General features: G+C 40.1%; 2 protein-coding genes across 29 annotated transcripts in view; both read right to left on the bottom strand.

Moving 5' to 3' along the window:
* The window catches only part of col16a1 (collagen, type XVI, alpha 1), a 53,664-nt gene extending 48,950 nt beyond the window's left edge, over nt 1-4,714 (bottom strand). The window contains exons 1-2 of the mRNA XM_077591316.1: nt 4,044-4,714; nt 1,508-2,131 (exon numbers count right to left, since the gene is read on the bottom strand). The gene's annotated coding sequence lies outside the window, so the exon portion shown is untranslated. The remainder of the gene's footprint in view (nt 1-1,507; nt 2,132-4,043) is intronic.
* A 2,619-nt stretch (nt 4,715-7,333) lies between these two features.
* Nucleotides 7,334-17,743, bottom strand: part of adgrb2 (adhesion G protein-coupled receptor B2) — a 234,269-nt gene continuing 223,859 nt past the window's right edge. For 11 of the 28 annotated variants that reach the window (XM_077591112.1, XM_077591115.1, XM_077591126.1 and 8 more), the window contains 4 exons: nt 17,432-17,467; nt 16,331-16,444; nt 9,894-9,947; nt 7,334-8,256 (listed from right to left, as the gene is read on the bottom strand). In XM_077591112.1, the coding sequence (XP_077447238.1) occupies nt 8,077-8,256; nt 9,894-9,947; nt 16,331-16,444; nt 17,432-17,467 (384 nt within the window). In that variant the 3' untranslated portion in view covers nt 7,334-8,076. Of the gene's footprint in view, nt 8,257-9,852; nt 9,948-10,442; nt 10,495-14,091; nt 14,174-16,330; nt 16,445-17,431; nt 17,468-17,743 lie in introns of those variants that run through there. The other 17 variants (XM_077591117.1, XM_077591137.1, XM_077591136.1 and 14 more) reach the window with 12 other exon arrangements.

The following is a 17,743-nucleotide window of genomic DNA, read 5'->3' on the forward strand; positions in this document are numbered from 1 at the left end:
AAGAAAATTGATTACAAAATTACAATTATTGATTTAAAAGGGGGAAAATCAGGAAATGTACTATACATCTATACTCTTCATTTTAATTTGATCCTAAAACAGAAAGTCGGCACACATGATTTACTTTCCTGGGCCACACAAAATGATGCAGCGGGCCAGATTTGGCCCCCAGGTCGCCACTTTGACACATGTGCTCTAGATTATCATTGATAGTTAGACATCAGTTCCATTTTGAATATGAATGATCACATTAGGTGTTCAAGTGTCAATGCCATAGACGGCAATAAAGACGTCTAATCCAATTTGACTGTACAAGTAGTATCATGGTTTATTAAGTCTAAACTGCAAAATAATTCTCGAATATTCTAGGCAGCGATTGTGAAAACCAACAGTTCTAGGCAATTCTCTTTGCTGGCTCAGTTTCTTTCTAGCAAGTGTACTCCAACTGGGAAAAGGAAGTGCTGTAATGGTGCCATTTAGCTAATGCTGTGTAAGATAGCACTTTCAGGGCCATTGAGATTTCAGTCAGCAACAGCTGTGTCAGTGAATACTCTTTTTTTTAATCTGTGGCTACAGTGTCAACGGTGTAAATCATTGCTAGTATTAAAGCACTGCTTCATCTTGGGCAAATGTTTTACATTTTAATTTCGTAGTACAAAGTGCAAAGCACTCGCATGCGTTTACATTATCCCATTGTTATGCAAACAAAGTCAATTAAATCTAATGCTAAGTCAAACTCAAAATTGTATGCATAGGGTTATGCATCTAATACTGAGATAATAACTGACTATGTGCTGTTCATTTTTTTTTGCATAAATCAACATAGTATGAAAGATAAATGCAGATAGGTTAACCAGCAGGTAAATGCAGTTTCCACCTGAGTGAATGTCCAATTTTGATTTGCTTTTAGTCATGAATGAAAGCCCTGAATGCAGAAAATGTCTCCTAAAAATGTTTGCTTTTGACAGTAAGCAAATACAAAAATAGTCATTTAGTTTAGCTTCCAAATATTTACCATTTACCATTGCTCATATAAAGAGCTGTGGAATTTATCTTTCTTGTTCTTCTCATCCTTCTTTACCAACCCATTTGTTTTAATCTTTGTCCATGCTTGCCATAATTTGTTTTTAATTTAGTCTCTTCTTTTCGCCCGCCATTACTTTATCCCACTATATTATTTTGTTGCTCCGCTACTTCCCGCCTGTTGCTCCCCCATCCCTTGCTTTTCTCCTCTTCTGTCCCCTCGCCATGGCTATGTATGAGGTAATGTATGGTCGCTGTCAGTGCTAGAATCAACGAGACGCCGGTTGTTTTAATTTAGCCTGGGAGCTCAGCGGATCCAGATCCTGAGCATCACGGAAGAGCGATGGCAGTGGCCTCCCTCTCTCTCTCTTTTGGCTCCCTTACCACTGTCCTCCCACAGTGGCTGGTTGAATTGATTAAAACTTAGCTCCCACAGGACAAGACTCTTTGTCCCTCAATAAATCCAGAGACCAAGCGAGCTCACCTGTTATCGATAAACAGTGCGGAATCACATGAGCTGCTTCGCATCCTTCCCTGTCATCAGCGGCTTAAACCTGGGGACAACAAACTCAAACATGAGTGAGTTTAAATAAGATGTTTGGATTTGTGCTGCCTACCACAACAACATTTTCATAGCTTTTTTTTCCTGGAAATCTGCTAAAAAGGTAACCTGAAAAAAAACACAGTTTGACTTATACTCCAGACAATACGGTAGTTGTGCTTCTCTGATACATAGTACATTTCTAGGGTTTTCGGTACTAGATAAGGCCAGAGATTGCTATCTTGTTCTTCCCTCTAGCACACAAACACACGCATACACACACACTTATGTATGATGCACCACTCATATCTTACACCCTCCGGATAATATGAAATGTCATAAAGCAACACACGCTGTCAGTCACTGGCTCAAATCGAACAGTACCGATGGAAATAGAAACCATGTTCTGGCAAACCTGTTTCACTACAGACCAAAGAAGAGTCCCCACTGACAAATGTCATTACTGAATTCAGCCGCGGGTCATGAGTAACTCCAACTGTATGTCACTGCCACAGCACCCCCCGCAGCTGCATCCTTGTGTCCTGTTGACTACCTTGCTAGGAGGCACTGTGGAAAAAAATAGATATATATTAGAAATTGTTGTGTTTACCGTTTGGCCCCAAACCACATTCAGTGGGACCAAATCTCGAGAGGGATGATAAACAGAAAAAGACAATATTTTCTGTCCTCTTCCAAATTAGGGCAAATTATTTGCAATTTTTACCCAATTCCCATTGGCTCGCAGCATATGCTATTGACAGTTATAGACATTTAATCTATTTCACCAACAGATTTATAGAGAAAATATATAGTGTGCTAGCTAGTTGTGCTTTTTGAGTACTTTATTGCTATTGTTGGACACTATCTTTTAAGTTTGTTTCAGGTAAATTTAGATATTACAATATTTATAGACTTTTGGATTATTTTCACTGCCATTAATGGTGAAAGTCATTAAATCTTAAGTGCTTAGTGGGAGTTGACCTTTGGAAGGAACTACTCGTTTGAAAAAATAAAATAATTGAAAAGGAACTACATAAATTTTAATCATGAGAAATTCAAGATTAGAGCGCATTGCTTTGTTGAGGGAAACACATTGCACTGCATTGCAGAGCAAAACTATTTTCCCTATTGATGTGTGTCATGAGTAAGGATGCTTGAAAGGAAGACAGGAAAAGAAGATGAAGCAATCTATTCCTGTCTTGCCATAGGCTGTCTTGACTTGGCACACAGATATTCTTTGAGTGGGATGAAATAATATTTCCATTCCCTCAGGAGTGAAATAGGGTCCCCGAACACATCCTCCTTTTATCCATGGCCGCACTTCAAGGCTCTCGGTGGCATCAGTGAGAAGGGAAAGATGACATGGTGATGATGGGAGATTGATATCCAACATATGGGCCTTGTATGTTGTTGACAGAATCTGCTGTGCAGTGTAGTACTAGCTTTGAAATGAATTGAGGTTGGGGGAAGGGTTTCGGGGGGGTTGTATGGATTAATTATGCACTCAGAACAAAATCCTAAACAAGAAAAATATCTTTACCAAGAAGAACAACTCAAATTTGCCTAACTAAAACTTCTCAATGCTATTTTTTCCTTCCAAATGGTCTCTTTCATTGCCTGTTTTGGGTGATCAAAGGTAAAATAAATGTCATTTATTTTCATATTTACTTGTTTACAGGTAAGCGAGATCGAGATTTCATTCCTCAGTGAATTTCGGCTATCTGTGTGGAGGAAAAACCACCTGTCCATCTTGGACGGTCTTTCCTACTTCTATATTTTAAGGGTTCTCTTGTAAGACTAAATTAGAGGACTTAATATCTTGAAGGGGTCGAGCAAGTCTTGGGCATTTCTGGGTCGCTTGGCATGTGAGAGAGCCTGTAGTGGATTACATTAGACTAAGCCTACCACTAAATTATGCTTGTATTTCAAGAAGCCCCTTGGCAGTTTGGAGAGGCAATTCATCCTGACAGAAAGTAGGTTGCTATGATATGTGAAGGGTGCTTTGTTTAGAGAGCTGGCTGAAGCCAAAAGATGCAGCAAATGGACCTTTATATACCTATATCCTTTTGGACCGTCAAAGTGCCAAATACCATATGGGCGTTCCCTGGTGGGTGCCAATGCGAATGAGAGACATTTCGCAGATTAATTCAGCCAGAGTTTGGATAAGGGACAGTTTATGTATTTCATGGGGGGAGACATCTCATGCGATTGTGAGAATGGATTCTCTAAGGACTGGTCTGGTTCTTCAATCATAAGCGAATGGGAATGGATTTGAAAGGGAAGTATTGGCAGGAAAACACTCAGGAATTGAGTGGGGAATACATTAGGATAGAGTATTTTTGATTGGGAGATTGCGTCATGAACTCGGAAGGTTTTACAGTGTTCTAGTTTTCTCAATTTTGCGGTCACATGGCATAACATAGTTTGTGCCATCTCACTTTCAAGGGTAAATGTAATTCAGCTCAGAAGGTTGACTTACACAGGTGATCCCATCCAGCTCAGTGTGTCGGAGGGCGTTTGCTCTGCTTTTGTAATTCTTTGCTTGTCACTCACATTTCTTTGTCATCTTCCAAGACCTGGCTCTAGCAAACGAGACTCAAAAGTTCAGAGTTTTACATTAGAAGTTCATTTTCAGCAAATTTTCACTAATATATGGCATCTCCAGAAAATCAAAAATCCCTACCTTTTTAGTATATCAATACCAATACTTACAGAATGTACCAATACAAAAGCAGGCACACAAGATAAGCATCAATTCCTGAAAAACAAGCACACATTTCTGTATTTAAAAATGTCCAACACTAATTTTAACTATTTTCTAAACGTTCATACATTTTTAAACGTGTTGTTTGTGTGCAAGTATACACTACTGGAACGCTAAGCATAACACAAACAAAACATTTTTATCTATTGTTGTGTCTTTGGTTGGAAACAAAAAATAAAACCTCCAGACTATTGAGGAACTGTGCGGTAACATCAGTCCCCACCTTGTAGACTTCCTGTGTGTGGTTCCAGATTTTTTTACCTAGCTCTACAATGTCTTCTGTGTCTTATGTATGTCTTGCTACTGCAACCAAGAAATTTCCCGAACACGGTACGAAATAAAGTTCTAGCCTAACCTAAAAAAAAAGACAATAGAGCTACCTAATTGTAGTCTATCAAGTAGTCATGTGTCAACTCTGGCTGTCTTCCTTTGTTATTTTTCTCCTACGGCAAATAGTGACACACAACTAGCAACATAATCACCCCCAATCCTCTGAGGATAAAAACAACCAAGAGGCACTCTAATCACAGTGACTGTTCCTGCTGGATGTGAAGAGCCCTTTCTTGCTTTTGCTCTGTCACCATAGATTTCATCCTTGGGCTGGCCTCTTCTATTTTATTCCTCTCCTGACCTTGCCCGCATCCCTTGAGAAAGTTCCAGTCGGTGGCCTCTCTCCAGGGTGACTGATGGCTGCACCGTAGGCGGATTCATCCACACTTTGCTGCACACCAGCCACTCGCAGAGTCAAATGTGGAGGGACTGACACATGATGGCCACTCTTCATCTTTAATTCTAAAAAAAAATCTCCTTGACTACATTATTCAAGCTTCTCCTGATACAGTAAGAACACAATTGTACCGTATTTAAAAATTATATATAATGAAGAGGAAAAAAAATATGTATACAAGCCATATCTAGTTAGATTTTAGTATAAGTCATACTTTGCGAGGGCATTTTTTTTCAATAACAAAGAAGCGTTAAAGTAACAATATTCAAATGGAGAACAACAGGCTAATAGGCACTTGTTAATTATTATTTTTCAAACTATGGCCTAAAAAACTATATAGCAGGATGTAGGTGGTGAGAAAAAAAGGAAACATGTAAATTGCATTGAGTGTTAGTGGGAGGCTATATAAAAAAAACTATAAAAAGTGCGAGTTACATTCCAGTAAAGACGATATTTGCAAAAAATACTTCAATTAGACTCCCTCCTCATTGCCCCAGACTTATTTCACTTACAAACAAACCAGTAGGGTCTCTGATCAGTTCCAGTTAGGCTGCACTGGTTCCAGGTAACAAATATGGTCATCCAAAAAATAACCTAATAAAAGTAGGGTACACTCACATTAGAAACACTGAACACTATAAAAAGTTTGGATGACTATCGTATACAACACTATAAATACAAAGAACAGAGAATCAAAAATTAAGTAATAATGCCGTTTGTAATGTGAAAAGAAAACCTAATCATCCACAGATGCAACTGTGTTTATTTGGTAGTTGTTGGATTTAATTAATATGCTAAAACCATATCATTTCATGTCTTTTTTTTTTTTAAATCAAGACCCAGAGTATTTTTTTTACACAAAAAGTAGGAGTCTTGCAATTACATTCAAGTGATCCCATTTGGTCAGACACTGTAAAACTTTGTTGTCATGGGAACAGGGATTTCAAATAGGAACATGGATTATTTTTTCATGTCTAGTTTGTTTCACCTGCTCGGATGTTCACTTTTGCGTTGCCGTATAAGAAATGCATTTGGACACCAAACCAGGTTCACGGACCTCCGAGAAGGTCAGAAGAATGTTACCTTAAGCACGGGCGACGCGTGGGTAAACCTTTTGCATTCCTCCAGGAGAAAACAACTGGAAGAGTTTCCTGTTGGCTGCTTGGCTTTAAAGGTTAAAGTAGCTGCACTCATGTCTCAACCATCTGCGCGGCGTTGCACTACGACCACATTAGGGATTATTTTAACAGATGGTTTGAGGGCTGCATGGGAAAATGTCAGGACAAATCTTTATCCCTGTAATTACAGTTTGGAGGCCAACCTTCTTAGTCAGATTTTTTACCAAAAACCAGCCTCATTGTTTGTTTGGTTTTTTCTTCCAATTGCACGTTCAACCTTTTAGGCATCCTTCATCATTCTCAGCACACGCTGAGATTAATGGAAGCCATGTATCGAATCCATCCTGCGCTCTGACACCCTGGCTGGTGGTGTATGTTGGATTGCTGTGCAAATGTAGCAACAGCGGGAAACAAGTCGCCCTCTTCTATCGACCACGGCGTGACTGCTGAATGTCAAGCAGTGACTTTCACTCACCTTTCAGACCCCAGTCACCTCGTAGCCCTTCCAACCGTCTCCAGTCGATTCGGAATTCTAGAACGTGGACGGATGCTGAAGGGAAATCAGATGCATCTGGCTTTTGCAGCTCACATTAACATTTCATATCTTCATGCAGAGTGGAAGGAAAAAAAGGCAGTGGTGGAAAACGGCTTGTAAAAAGGAATACAAATGTAGCTGGCAGGAAAAAAATTGATTTACTACAACAATAATTGCGTTTAGACCTTCTTCATATCAGCCAAAATTAAACTAAACATGGGAGCAGACCTTATTAATCATCTTTGACTAATGTGCGAGTGATTATAAAAAAAGAATCCTTGAAAATTGTACCATAAAAAGGTAAACAAACTATCAAACACATACTGGCTTACCTTTAATTAGCAAATGTCCTGTAAGAGAATTTAGACACAGCATGCTTGTACATTCATTGCTCATTTCCAGATTGTGCTGAATTATTTATTTTCCTCTATCTTATTTCATTATAGTCCAAACACATGATTCTGATTGGTATTGTGCCAACACAATAAGAATGGAGAAATGGTTTTCTCATCAATTTTTCCAATTTTTGTGTATAAAACTAAGCTATCAAAACTGAACACAACCATGTAACAAATCCTGCAAAGCATTTTTTCAACAAGGGCTTCTTCCAATAAAATTTTTGAAACCATATGGGAGGACATTTATTTAATTAAGCCATAGAAAATACACAAAACATGGAACGCAAGGTTAACACGAGGATTTGTGCGGGGTGCCGTGATGGAAATGTTCAACTGGAACCTGAATAAGAAGATGGCACATATTCATGAGCAGCTTATTTGGTGCCCCCCCACCCGCACGCAAATCTTTTCCAGATCATAGACAAGAAAAAAAGACCATTGAAACATGAAAAAAATATTCAAAACGGAAATCCTGAAAACCATCATTTTCGTCTCAAAGAGGGAAATTAACCAAATGAAAGCAGAGTGGCAGGATTAGGATTGGGTCAAAATCTCGTGAGAAAGCCCCCCACCCTTGACCCCACTAGAAAAAAAACAAATAAAGCTGAATGGTGCAGAAAGTCTTCATGTCGTTAACTCCACACTGCAAATCCGTTTCCTTTTCTCCCATTTTTTTTTGCAGTCCGCAATAAACATTTTCTCCGAAATCCGCTTTCATAGTATCTTAGTTCATTTAAAAATGGTCTTCAGTCCCAGACATGTCAAGTTTCTGTTCTTTCTTTCTTCATAGTTTCTGTGAAAATATAAATTTGAAAAGTTCTCTTCATGTCTGTCCGCTTGCAGCAGTAAACAAAGTGAGCCAAGGAATCCATCAGAATCCAACGCGCGTCTGAGGCTGTTCGTGTGTATTTTCAAGTGAACGTTGAAGAAAATATCTTCTGAAGTTCAGCGTCTTTACGTGGACGTGTGATCACACTTCAGTCTGGAAGTCTCCCTCAGACGATTCCGGGGTATTCGCACATGACGAGTCCCAGTTTTTATTGTGAAGCTCCATGCGCTCTTTTTGCTCCCCCCCAGGCATGATGGTCAGTTCAGGGGCCATGGTCTTAAAACTGTCCCACGAGCTTCGGTCTTCTGGGTTTGACTTGTCCTGACGGCAACGGAGAGAACAAAAAAAACAAAACAAAAAACAAAAAATAAAAATAACAACGACAGCCATGTGAGGTGACAAAATAAGAGCGCCTGGGATGGGAATCTTGTACAAAATAAGAGCCCCTGGGAAGGGAATCTCATCTTTCTGTAAATGCATCATTTTTTGGGGGGTATTTTTTCCAATCACTCTTTTTAATTGTTTAGAGGAATGCCGATGATTAAAGAAATCTGACTATTTCCAAACAGTTGCTCAAGCACCTTTTCGTGCAAACCATCTCTTTGGTCAAATTTATTTGCAAGGGAAAATGAAGTGGGCAGCTGTCCAGCTCGGTTTGCGGCTGAACAAGCCCAAAGTCCCAGTTGTGTGAGCTACAAATGTTTTGTAATTTCAATATAATTATGCCCTGAATTTATGAATGCCAAAAGGCTAATACATGTGCGGAATTTAAATATTGTTCCGCGCGATATTACCGTAAAGATCATTACAAGTGAGATCTTCTGGCACCAAAGAATGAATCTAGTTTTACAAAGTAGTCATAATGTTTGTGTCATTTCTATAGAAGACTACGTAGAATTGAATATTTCTAGTATTTGGTCACCTTCAATGCAGTAAATAAGAAAATGATCGGGATTTTAGGCATGACTTTGAACCTGAATCATGTCAAACTTTGTGAGTTGCATAGAACAGCATACAAATGGAATGAGTGAGTTTTGATTGACTGTGTTTGAAGTTGCGATTTAGTGTTGAGAAGGATCTTCTCCATCTTTCAACATCAATCTATTTAACTGCATTTCCCAAGCGAGCATCAAACTTCCTCTCCCTCCCACTAAAAACCAATCAGTTGTGCTTCACGTCAACTAATTATGGCATTAAAGCCTCCTGGCTGTAGATCTGTGATCGCCGCATGCGGTCTTCAGATGTGCCCCCCACCCATGTAAAATGCATGTTGGGGGATTAAGTACAGGCATAATTAAAGGTAACATTATGCAGCAGATAAGGACCATTATTCAAATGTCACTCTTCTGCTTGTGGAGATAACTATTTGCAGATCCGTGCTGCGGGGAATTGGGCGACTTGTTTGCTCTGAATTAAAAAAAAACACAACAAAAACTGCATAAAGTGGACTTGCTAGCTTTTCTTCTGTAATTTACGATCATTTAAGAAGTCGTGGTGAGAAAAACGACCACCTAAACAATCCCATCACCTGGCACTGGCGAACTCGCGCTCATACACGCATCTTGCAGTTCGTCAGGCAAAATTCCCCCGCTCTCCAACCCCGGCAGTTCGACGATCATCGCCGAAGCTCTAGGGGGCAATATCTGCCTGATTATCATTCTGACTGCATCACTTTCTGACAGTTGGAAAAATGAATACAAAAGGCATAATCTGGGAGCCCATTTGCATGCTAACTGCTGGCGAAGGAGCATTTTGTAATGCAGAAGTATGCGTAATGCCGCCGTTAAGCCCCGACACTATCCCGGGGAGACCAAGCTAACGCGATTGTGTCGCTTCCGCATGTCTATCCATAGCCCGTCGCCATCTATGTGGGCCTCTGTTCTTCCAAGCCTGCCTAAAAGCGCCAGCTCATCCCATTTCTCCCCGTCTACGAGGCTGCCAGAAACCCCTCTACTTACACTGGATGAGTCCTTTTCACCTCCAGCAGACGAAATGCTCCATCGCTTTTCCCTCTGCGGCGATGAAAAGGGACGATGCATGTGGCCAGAGAGAGAAAGAGAGAGAGAAAACAAAGTAGAAAGAGGAAAAAAAAGGAGGAAATCAAAGTCACTGACAACTCCGCCATTAAATAAACAACATGGTTCCTGCCACTGGCAGGTGAATAAGCCTTGCTTAGACCCAATTGCCTTTCTCTTTCTCTCTCTGCCCATCGTTCAAGCGCCCTCACAGGAGCCATACGATAATGATGCATCGAAAAGGTCGTCATAGTCATTTGCCAGAAGTCCAGAAGATATTAATTGAAAATAAATATGTTCGTTTAGGAGGCTGAATTCCTGATCTTTGACAGGTAATCAGCGTCTGAAACCTTTGGAGCCTTTGGATAAAAGACGCCTATACCCGAGTAAATAATAACTCATCACTTTTGCAGTGCGGAATGATACTTTGGCTTTGGGAAATAATTCACGGTGGGTGGTTGGGTTGTGATGGGTGAGAGGGTTAAACTTTACCTTTGTTGACTGGGATGCCCATGGATCTGTCGACTGTCTGGCTACACTCAAACTGAGATGCGACAATAAGCAACAGAAAGGACATGAAATTGGGGGGAAAAAAGCAAAAGGAAAAAAAAATCAATAAAGGCAATGTATAGCAAAGCAAAATACATAAGGAGTGTTAGGCTTACCGAAAATAAAGGTACATGGTATAAGACATGGATAAAAACAAAACACACAAAAAAATGCAAAAGCAGAGTGAGTGGATACCAGAAAAGTATTTTTTTTTAGCCCTGTTGAGTTTGAGTTTATTCTGGAATAGTAATGGCAGGGATCGCAGTGTTTAGCATCATTTGCCCTTTAGTTGGAATGAAATGGGTTATACGAGAAACAAGGGCCTTCAAAGGAGCCAAATTAGGAGAATGTAGGGCGAATAAATTCCATTAGTACAACACATTGCAAACAAACGAGCAATCAGCCGTATTCAGTCTGGTTGGGTAATGAGAAGCAAGCCACTAAAAACAGTCTCCTCGCAAGACAATCAGTCTTTTAGCCCTCCCTGTAATTGGCCCGAAGACACAGACTGAGCCAAAACCAGAACTATGCCACTTTTAAGCTTGTTTGATTTCGAAACTACTGCTTTGCAACCGTCGTCGGACACTACGTGCTCCCTCGTCGAGGCCGATTTGAAAGCAGTGCCGGAAAGTGTCGTGTAGAATCAATGCCGGGGAGGATGGCATTCATTATAAAGAAGCCAAAGTAGGAATAATCAATGAATTAAGCCATCCAATGAGTTAATATGAGAGAAATGAGGGAGACAGCAAGACAAATATGGTCAAGCTGCGAGGACAAACAGACGGGAATTGCTTCTCCAGGGAAAAGAAGAAAGAGGGAACGTATCTATTGTTGGTTTAAGAAAGCTCCTTTTGCTTAACTCCAGCAAATTCATTTCAAACAGAGGCAAATTGCCCAGCCTCAATCTGTAGGACAAAAACGCTTCTTTGTCATTCCAAATGATCCATCTTCCATTTATGGGACCTAACCAAAGTACACACATTACCTTGGCTAAATGTCCCCCGTTTGCCAAAAATCATCATTTACGGTTGCCACGGTTAAGTATATTTCATAAAACCATCACCCTGTGTCTGACCTCTTCTCTTTATGATGGCGCCTAATGGAAGACCTCTCTCCACAACTAGCCCACAAAGCATGTCTAAACTGAAGGTGGCTTCACATCTGAATTTCATGCAAGAAAAAAAAATCATACTGTCTCTCTGCTTCCAGCTATTTGCATTCCTCAAAGACATGCTGTGTCGAACTGCACAGGGAAACCAAGCACACTTCATTTAATCAAGAACGCAGTGGGCGACAAGAGAGAACTACTGTCTATACCTTTTGAGAAGCACAAAATGCCCGAGCCGTCCCACGATGCCATGCAATATATCCCTCCATTTCACTCTCAACAGCGCGCAGCATCCATCCAACAAAAGCATGAGTACGTAGGGCATCAACGAGTATGCTGATGAACCTCTGAACCCTACGGCGACTACAAGCTAGCAGTTTGGTTCAAAGTGACAAAAAACGGCTGTAAATCAAGCCGTGCCCAGACATTCGAAGTCGTGCAATCGTCTTTCTAACTATACGTAATCACTTTACAATTTCCTCTAGCCAAAACGATATAATTGCCAAAAACGGTTTATATTTAAAACAAACTACTAATTACTAGAATGTTATGCTGCATGACTTGAGATCTGATGATGAATCGCGTCTTGCTGTTGTAAAGTATTGAAGATGTTTTTCGTTTCTTTGCCAACATATAATTTGCCAGTTTTCACCTTGGATTCATTCATCTGTTCCAATTAAATCAGGCATCTAGATAAAAAAAAAAAAACTAAGTAAGACGATTGGTTTCTGAAGACACAATTATCCTAACAGAAAAGCTTGCGTTCGATTTTCATCAATGGGGCTGATCGGGTGCCTTGTAAAGAAGTATATGTCTCTCTATACTTTATTTTCAAGTTATTGTTATTGAATTGAATGGAATTGAATACTTTCATTGCCCTTATATGTTATATTTCAACAATGAATTCACACCCTTGAGTTTGTGAAGATCCGTAAGGGCAAGATTAGGATAAACAAGAAAAGCAAAAAATGAGAGATTGAAGATCTGTGATGCCAGTCTACTCTACTACGTCCAGTGTCCTTACTTGGACAATTGGATGAGATAGGCAAGTAGAAAACACCTCCACATCTCGATCTGTCAGTGTTGGCTATTTCCTGGCATCCACTCATTTCCCCAACTAAGTCAGCCTCTCGATCCAACCTTACCGGGGAGGATCAAGCAAGCCTTTTAAAACCCAATAAGCCTCTGTGATATTTTAGAATGGCTCATCAGTACCTAAACACACACCACACAGAGTTTGCAAAATGTTTAAAAACTTGTTTGGATCGATGTCTAGCTATAATTCATTTTAAAGTTATAGTCATTAAGAGGCTTTAATTTAGGCTTGTGTTCACGGGTGACTACTCTACGCAAAAACACAAGGCAAACAGAAAACAAATTGAAAAAAAAACACTATAAGGGAAAAATGAAATAACACGTTTGTACAAAGTTAAAGTCGTCATCAGAAGACAAAATGACACAAAAACATCAGTACACGACTGTCACATAGCACACTACAGGAAGGAAATACTGTATACTACAGAGTATATACCACTTCACTACGTGACACAGGTCACAGGGACACTTTTTTTTGCATCTGAGGTTCAACACTGACTGCATTGCTGCACTGATTGCACACTGATTGAAACATGAGGATTTATGGTGTCACAAGCAGAAATGAAATCTCCACACCCGCCAAGCCCCAACCCACTTATCTGCAGTCATGATTGCGCAACGTTTCCCAATTCTAACGTGCTGCACTAACGATCAGAGATTAGGAGAGGGAGGTATTTACAGAACAACTTGCCTGTTATTGCGTTAATTATTTTACAGAGCAGGTTTTCCTTTATATACACTTTTATTTTACCCTTCCTGTTCAGCTGCTTTTAAATGATATGTCTTGCTGTTCAAATAATCAATTTAGTTTCTGGTGATTATTGGACATAAATAATTTGAAATCAGCAGACAGATTAGCAATACAGAATCATGATTAAATGGATTAGATTAGATTATAACTAGCATTACAATGCGGTCATGACACCACATATCAAATTGACTCTTATTTCGATCCGAATATAAGACGCCTCATTTACAAAACTACAGTTTTAGGATTTTTAATGATATGATAGAGCAAAACTGTAAAGTCATGTTAAATAATTTGCATGTCAATCTTCTATCTCGTCAGATTTCCATCAAGTGAAATAGTTTAAGATTAGTTATAGTATGTTATTATGATTTATGTTTTAGTTACATCATATATTTGAATGGGATCATGCCATACCACTGCAACTTTATGATGACCTCAGTGATTTTTTTTATGCGTACCCTATTAATTAACGAAAATTCTATTGCTTGGGAGAAATGGGACGACTAGTCTTGGACACATACACTGTACATCCAATGGCAAACTATGAGATGCAGATGAATGAATGGTTGACCACCAAGTGTGTCGACTTGATAGGGGCTCTACTGCACAAAGGTTTAGGCTGAATTAGCATGCCTTACGTTGACTTTCTTTGTAAACCAGAGAAGCTCTGCGCACAAGTGATGGCTCTGTGTTGTGCCTTGGTGGAGGGGGAGGGGGGACCTGTTTTAGAAAAGGTTAAAGGATGTTTAGGACCGGTGTAACACCACGGTTTAGACATTTTAGTAAAGGAAGGAGGATTTCCTGCAAAATGTTTTAGTTTTGTCATATTTGCAATTTGCACAAGGATATATTTTTATGTTGACAGCAAGAGAAAGAGCTAGAATGATAGAAAGATGCCCAATTTGTGATTTTTAATAGATATATTAGCTATTAGTTACAATTTTTATTGAGCTTTTTGTGTTTAACTGCAATAAGTTATCTCACAATGCTATTATAAAGCTAACACAATTGCGACGCTCACGTACCGAACATTAAGATCACTGACAATGTCAAACAACACAGCGACAAAAAAAGAGGTTATTAAGGTTATTATTAAATTATTAAACCATTACTCATGTTGTAATTGCCTCTTAAAAGGGGGTGATGAGGTTAGCAGAAAATAAACAGACACATTCAACAAACAAAAAGGGGAAAGACAACCACTACTACTACTACTACTACTACTACTACAAGTATGACAATACACAATCAAATGTGCCTTTGACACGCGCACACACACACACCTCATCTCCATAATTACTGTATAGTCAGCATGTCCGTGTCTGGGGGTGACTCTCAAAGTGAGTTGTTGACAACCGCACAGATAAATTGAAGCCGGGCCCTGTCAAAGGCCTGACACTGATAGCATTAGATGTGTAATTATTCACAGTTAAGTGAACAGCCCGCTTTCTTTTAATGGAATAGATTCAGTTCAGCATGCAAAATGGATACCAGTAACTAAACTTTCCTTTCATTCCTACGACGTCATCACCACACGGCAGATACGTGATCATTGAAATTGCTCGATACTATCCACCATATGATGAGAAGGCAATAAACATTACACGTCCTTGCAATAGCTGAGTAACTGCTTTGAATTGATGGTGGATTCGAAGAATTTGAAACCCGGGAGCGGTAATTGCAGAATGGACCATTCGTTATTGCGGAGCACTACCGCGCACTTGCCGTAAAAAGGGTTATGCAAATGACGTTGCTTATCGTCACGGGGATGATAAACAGGGAACCACCTCGACTTCATGCCGGCGAATCACAAGGAGGCATACAAATATTTATCCTATCAATCACGCATATGTACAATTTAGCGTCTTCCGTTAATCCCATTATTTTTGGAACGTGGGAGGAAATCATAGTACCTAAGGGAAATCGCACAAGCATGGTTCAGAATGCAGAGCGCGGTTTCAAACCACCAGCCTTAGAAGTACAAGGCATTGACATGAACCGCTTATTCTCTAGATGTTTTGTAGTGCCTTTTTTAAAAAAAAAGTACTGTCTTTGATCACACTGCAGATCTCCAATACATCAAATTGCTCTGGCGTTTACTGGCATTGCCATTTTTCTTGTCCTTTTATGGAACTATTTCTTGACAACAAAAGAAATAAATGGCTAGCCGAACAGAACTTTTGATAGTGTTGATCAAGATAGGAAGACATTGGAAAGGCCCCAAAAATAAGGACAGGGAATATCCTCAAGTGAGGATGCACAACATGGCCGGTATGATATATGTCAGCTTCCGTTGCTACATCGGTGATGTAAAATGAATGTGAAGTAGTGTGGTGCCAACACCCGGGGAAAGCACGTCTATCGCGGCTGCCAGTCTCCATGTTTGCGCCCTCCGTAGATGAGAAGAGTGTATGTGTTTAAACCTTAATGAGACTGTCCCTCTGAAGGTTAGCGCCGAGCGAGCTGGGACTCGCTTTCATCTGCTGCTAATGGTCTTTTAATGAGTCAAAGACGCCTTGGTATTAAGCGCTCATAGGCACCCACCCGAGATGCCCCCTCGACAGGCATACTGTATCTACAGTCTTTGCCTATCTTGTTTTTTTTTTGCTCTCATTGTCTGTTTTTTCCCCCCCAAGTCAATGTAAGCTGTACACATGTGATTCGGGCTTAGGTATGTTTGTAAAAATTATATAAGATTACAGTTGGGGTGCTCAGGTTACGCTCTTCGCAATGGTATGTCTTCAAAATTGGTAATGTATCATAATTGTTCGGGGAGGGGGGTATCTTTCTAAAGTTGTGACAAGGTTCAGTTGTTCAGGGTATAATCCAATTGATTCTGGGATGTTCCCATGCTACGATTTAGGCAATTAGTCTTACCTTGAATGTGGACATGGCTGGGTCCCTGCTATACCTGTCTATGGTGTGGAACTTGGACGAGTGGTTGAGCTCATGGTACAGCTCAGAGTGACGTTTGCGAGTGTGCATCACTTTCTGGAAGGGAAGAAAGGAAGGGGATACCAAAAATCAACCAAAGAGAAATAAAAAATAAGGCGGAATGGGAGTAGGGTGGGCAATATAGGGCTGCCATGAGGGTTAAGTGGCCAGGGCTCAAAGAAATGATGGTGGCTGTGGTACTTAGGGGCTTATGTTCGTACCTGTTTCTTAAACTATTTGTAGAGTTGGCCTTGGTGGTTTATAGGTCATAAAATTTGTGAATGTTTTGATCATCCTCGATAATTCATGTTGCTTTATGTTCAATATTTGACTATTCTTACAGACCTCAAATACAGGTGGTCTTTCAAATAGTTAATTCTGAATCATTTTCATGCACTAGCAAAATCCAGTTAATAGCTTTTCACAACTCAAACATACTAAAAAAAACTGAAAGAAATTGAAAACTGCTTTCTACATATTTGGTTCCAAGTGAATATCCAGTCTTTAAAAGTGTTTGGATAGAAATAGAAAACCATGGATATACTTTCCCCATGCATGTTTTGGACAGGAGCAAAAAGACTGGAAACTCACACGAAACCAGGGAATTTAAATCAAACCAAGACTAAGACACAGACACACAGCCAAACTAAGTTCTCCCGACAAAAAAGAACCAGCCTGTCAACCAAACGCAGCCACTCGCCGACTACAACTACTTATCCAGAAGCACGAAACACTCTACTTTGCTGTTTCTTGAACCAGAACCCCCACAGCGACACTGCAACATAATCTCTCTTAATTGAACAAGACAATGGAATATGTTAGCCACTGTGTTAACATTTAACAACGCAATTTGCTGAAAAAGGAAAGAAGGGAATTTGTTGGAGAAACAGCATACTACCACAGTCAGTTCCCAAACCATTATTTGCACTGCATGCTGGGAAGGGATTAAGCAATGCTCCTACATGTGCACGACTAAATTCCTGGCAGAAGCACAAAAAAAAGCAAAGACAGGCAAATGAAAGGTTATGGCGTCCAAAAGCTTACCTCAAAGTCCAGCTCAGAGTACCGTACTCTTTTCCTCTGTAAGAGGGCCGACAGGAAAAGAAGAAAGCATCAATTTCTACCTCTCGACGAACATTGATCTGCCCCCCTGACCAACACCTGGGGTCACTTTGTTAAAAAAAGAAAAGCGGCAACGTGTTCCGGTTCCTAGACACGAGACTCATTTTCATCCCGTCCACGAGAAGAACAGGACAATCATTCGGTCTAATTCAACATAATGAGATTAAGAAAGCAACGCGACCCGGATTTATCAAGCCCCGTTTACAAAGCCTGAAATTCAGCCGCACTGGACGC

The sequence above is a fragment of the Stigmatopora argus genome, chromosome 21 (assembly GCF_051989625.1).
Source record: "Stigmatopora argus isolate UIUO_Sarg chromosome 21, RoL_Sarg_1.0, whole genome shotgun sequence".
In the NCBI taxonomy this organism is placed as follows: domain Eukaryota; kingdom Metazoa; phylum Chordata; class Actinopteri; order Syngnathiformes; family Syngnathidae; genus Stigmatopora; species Stigmatopora argus.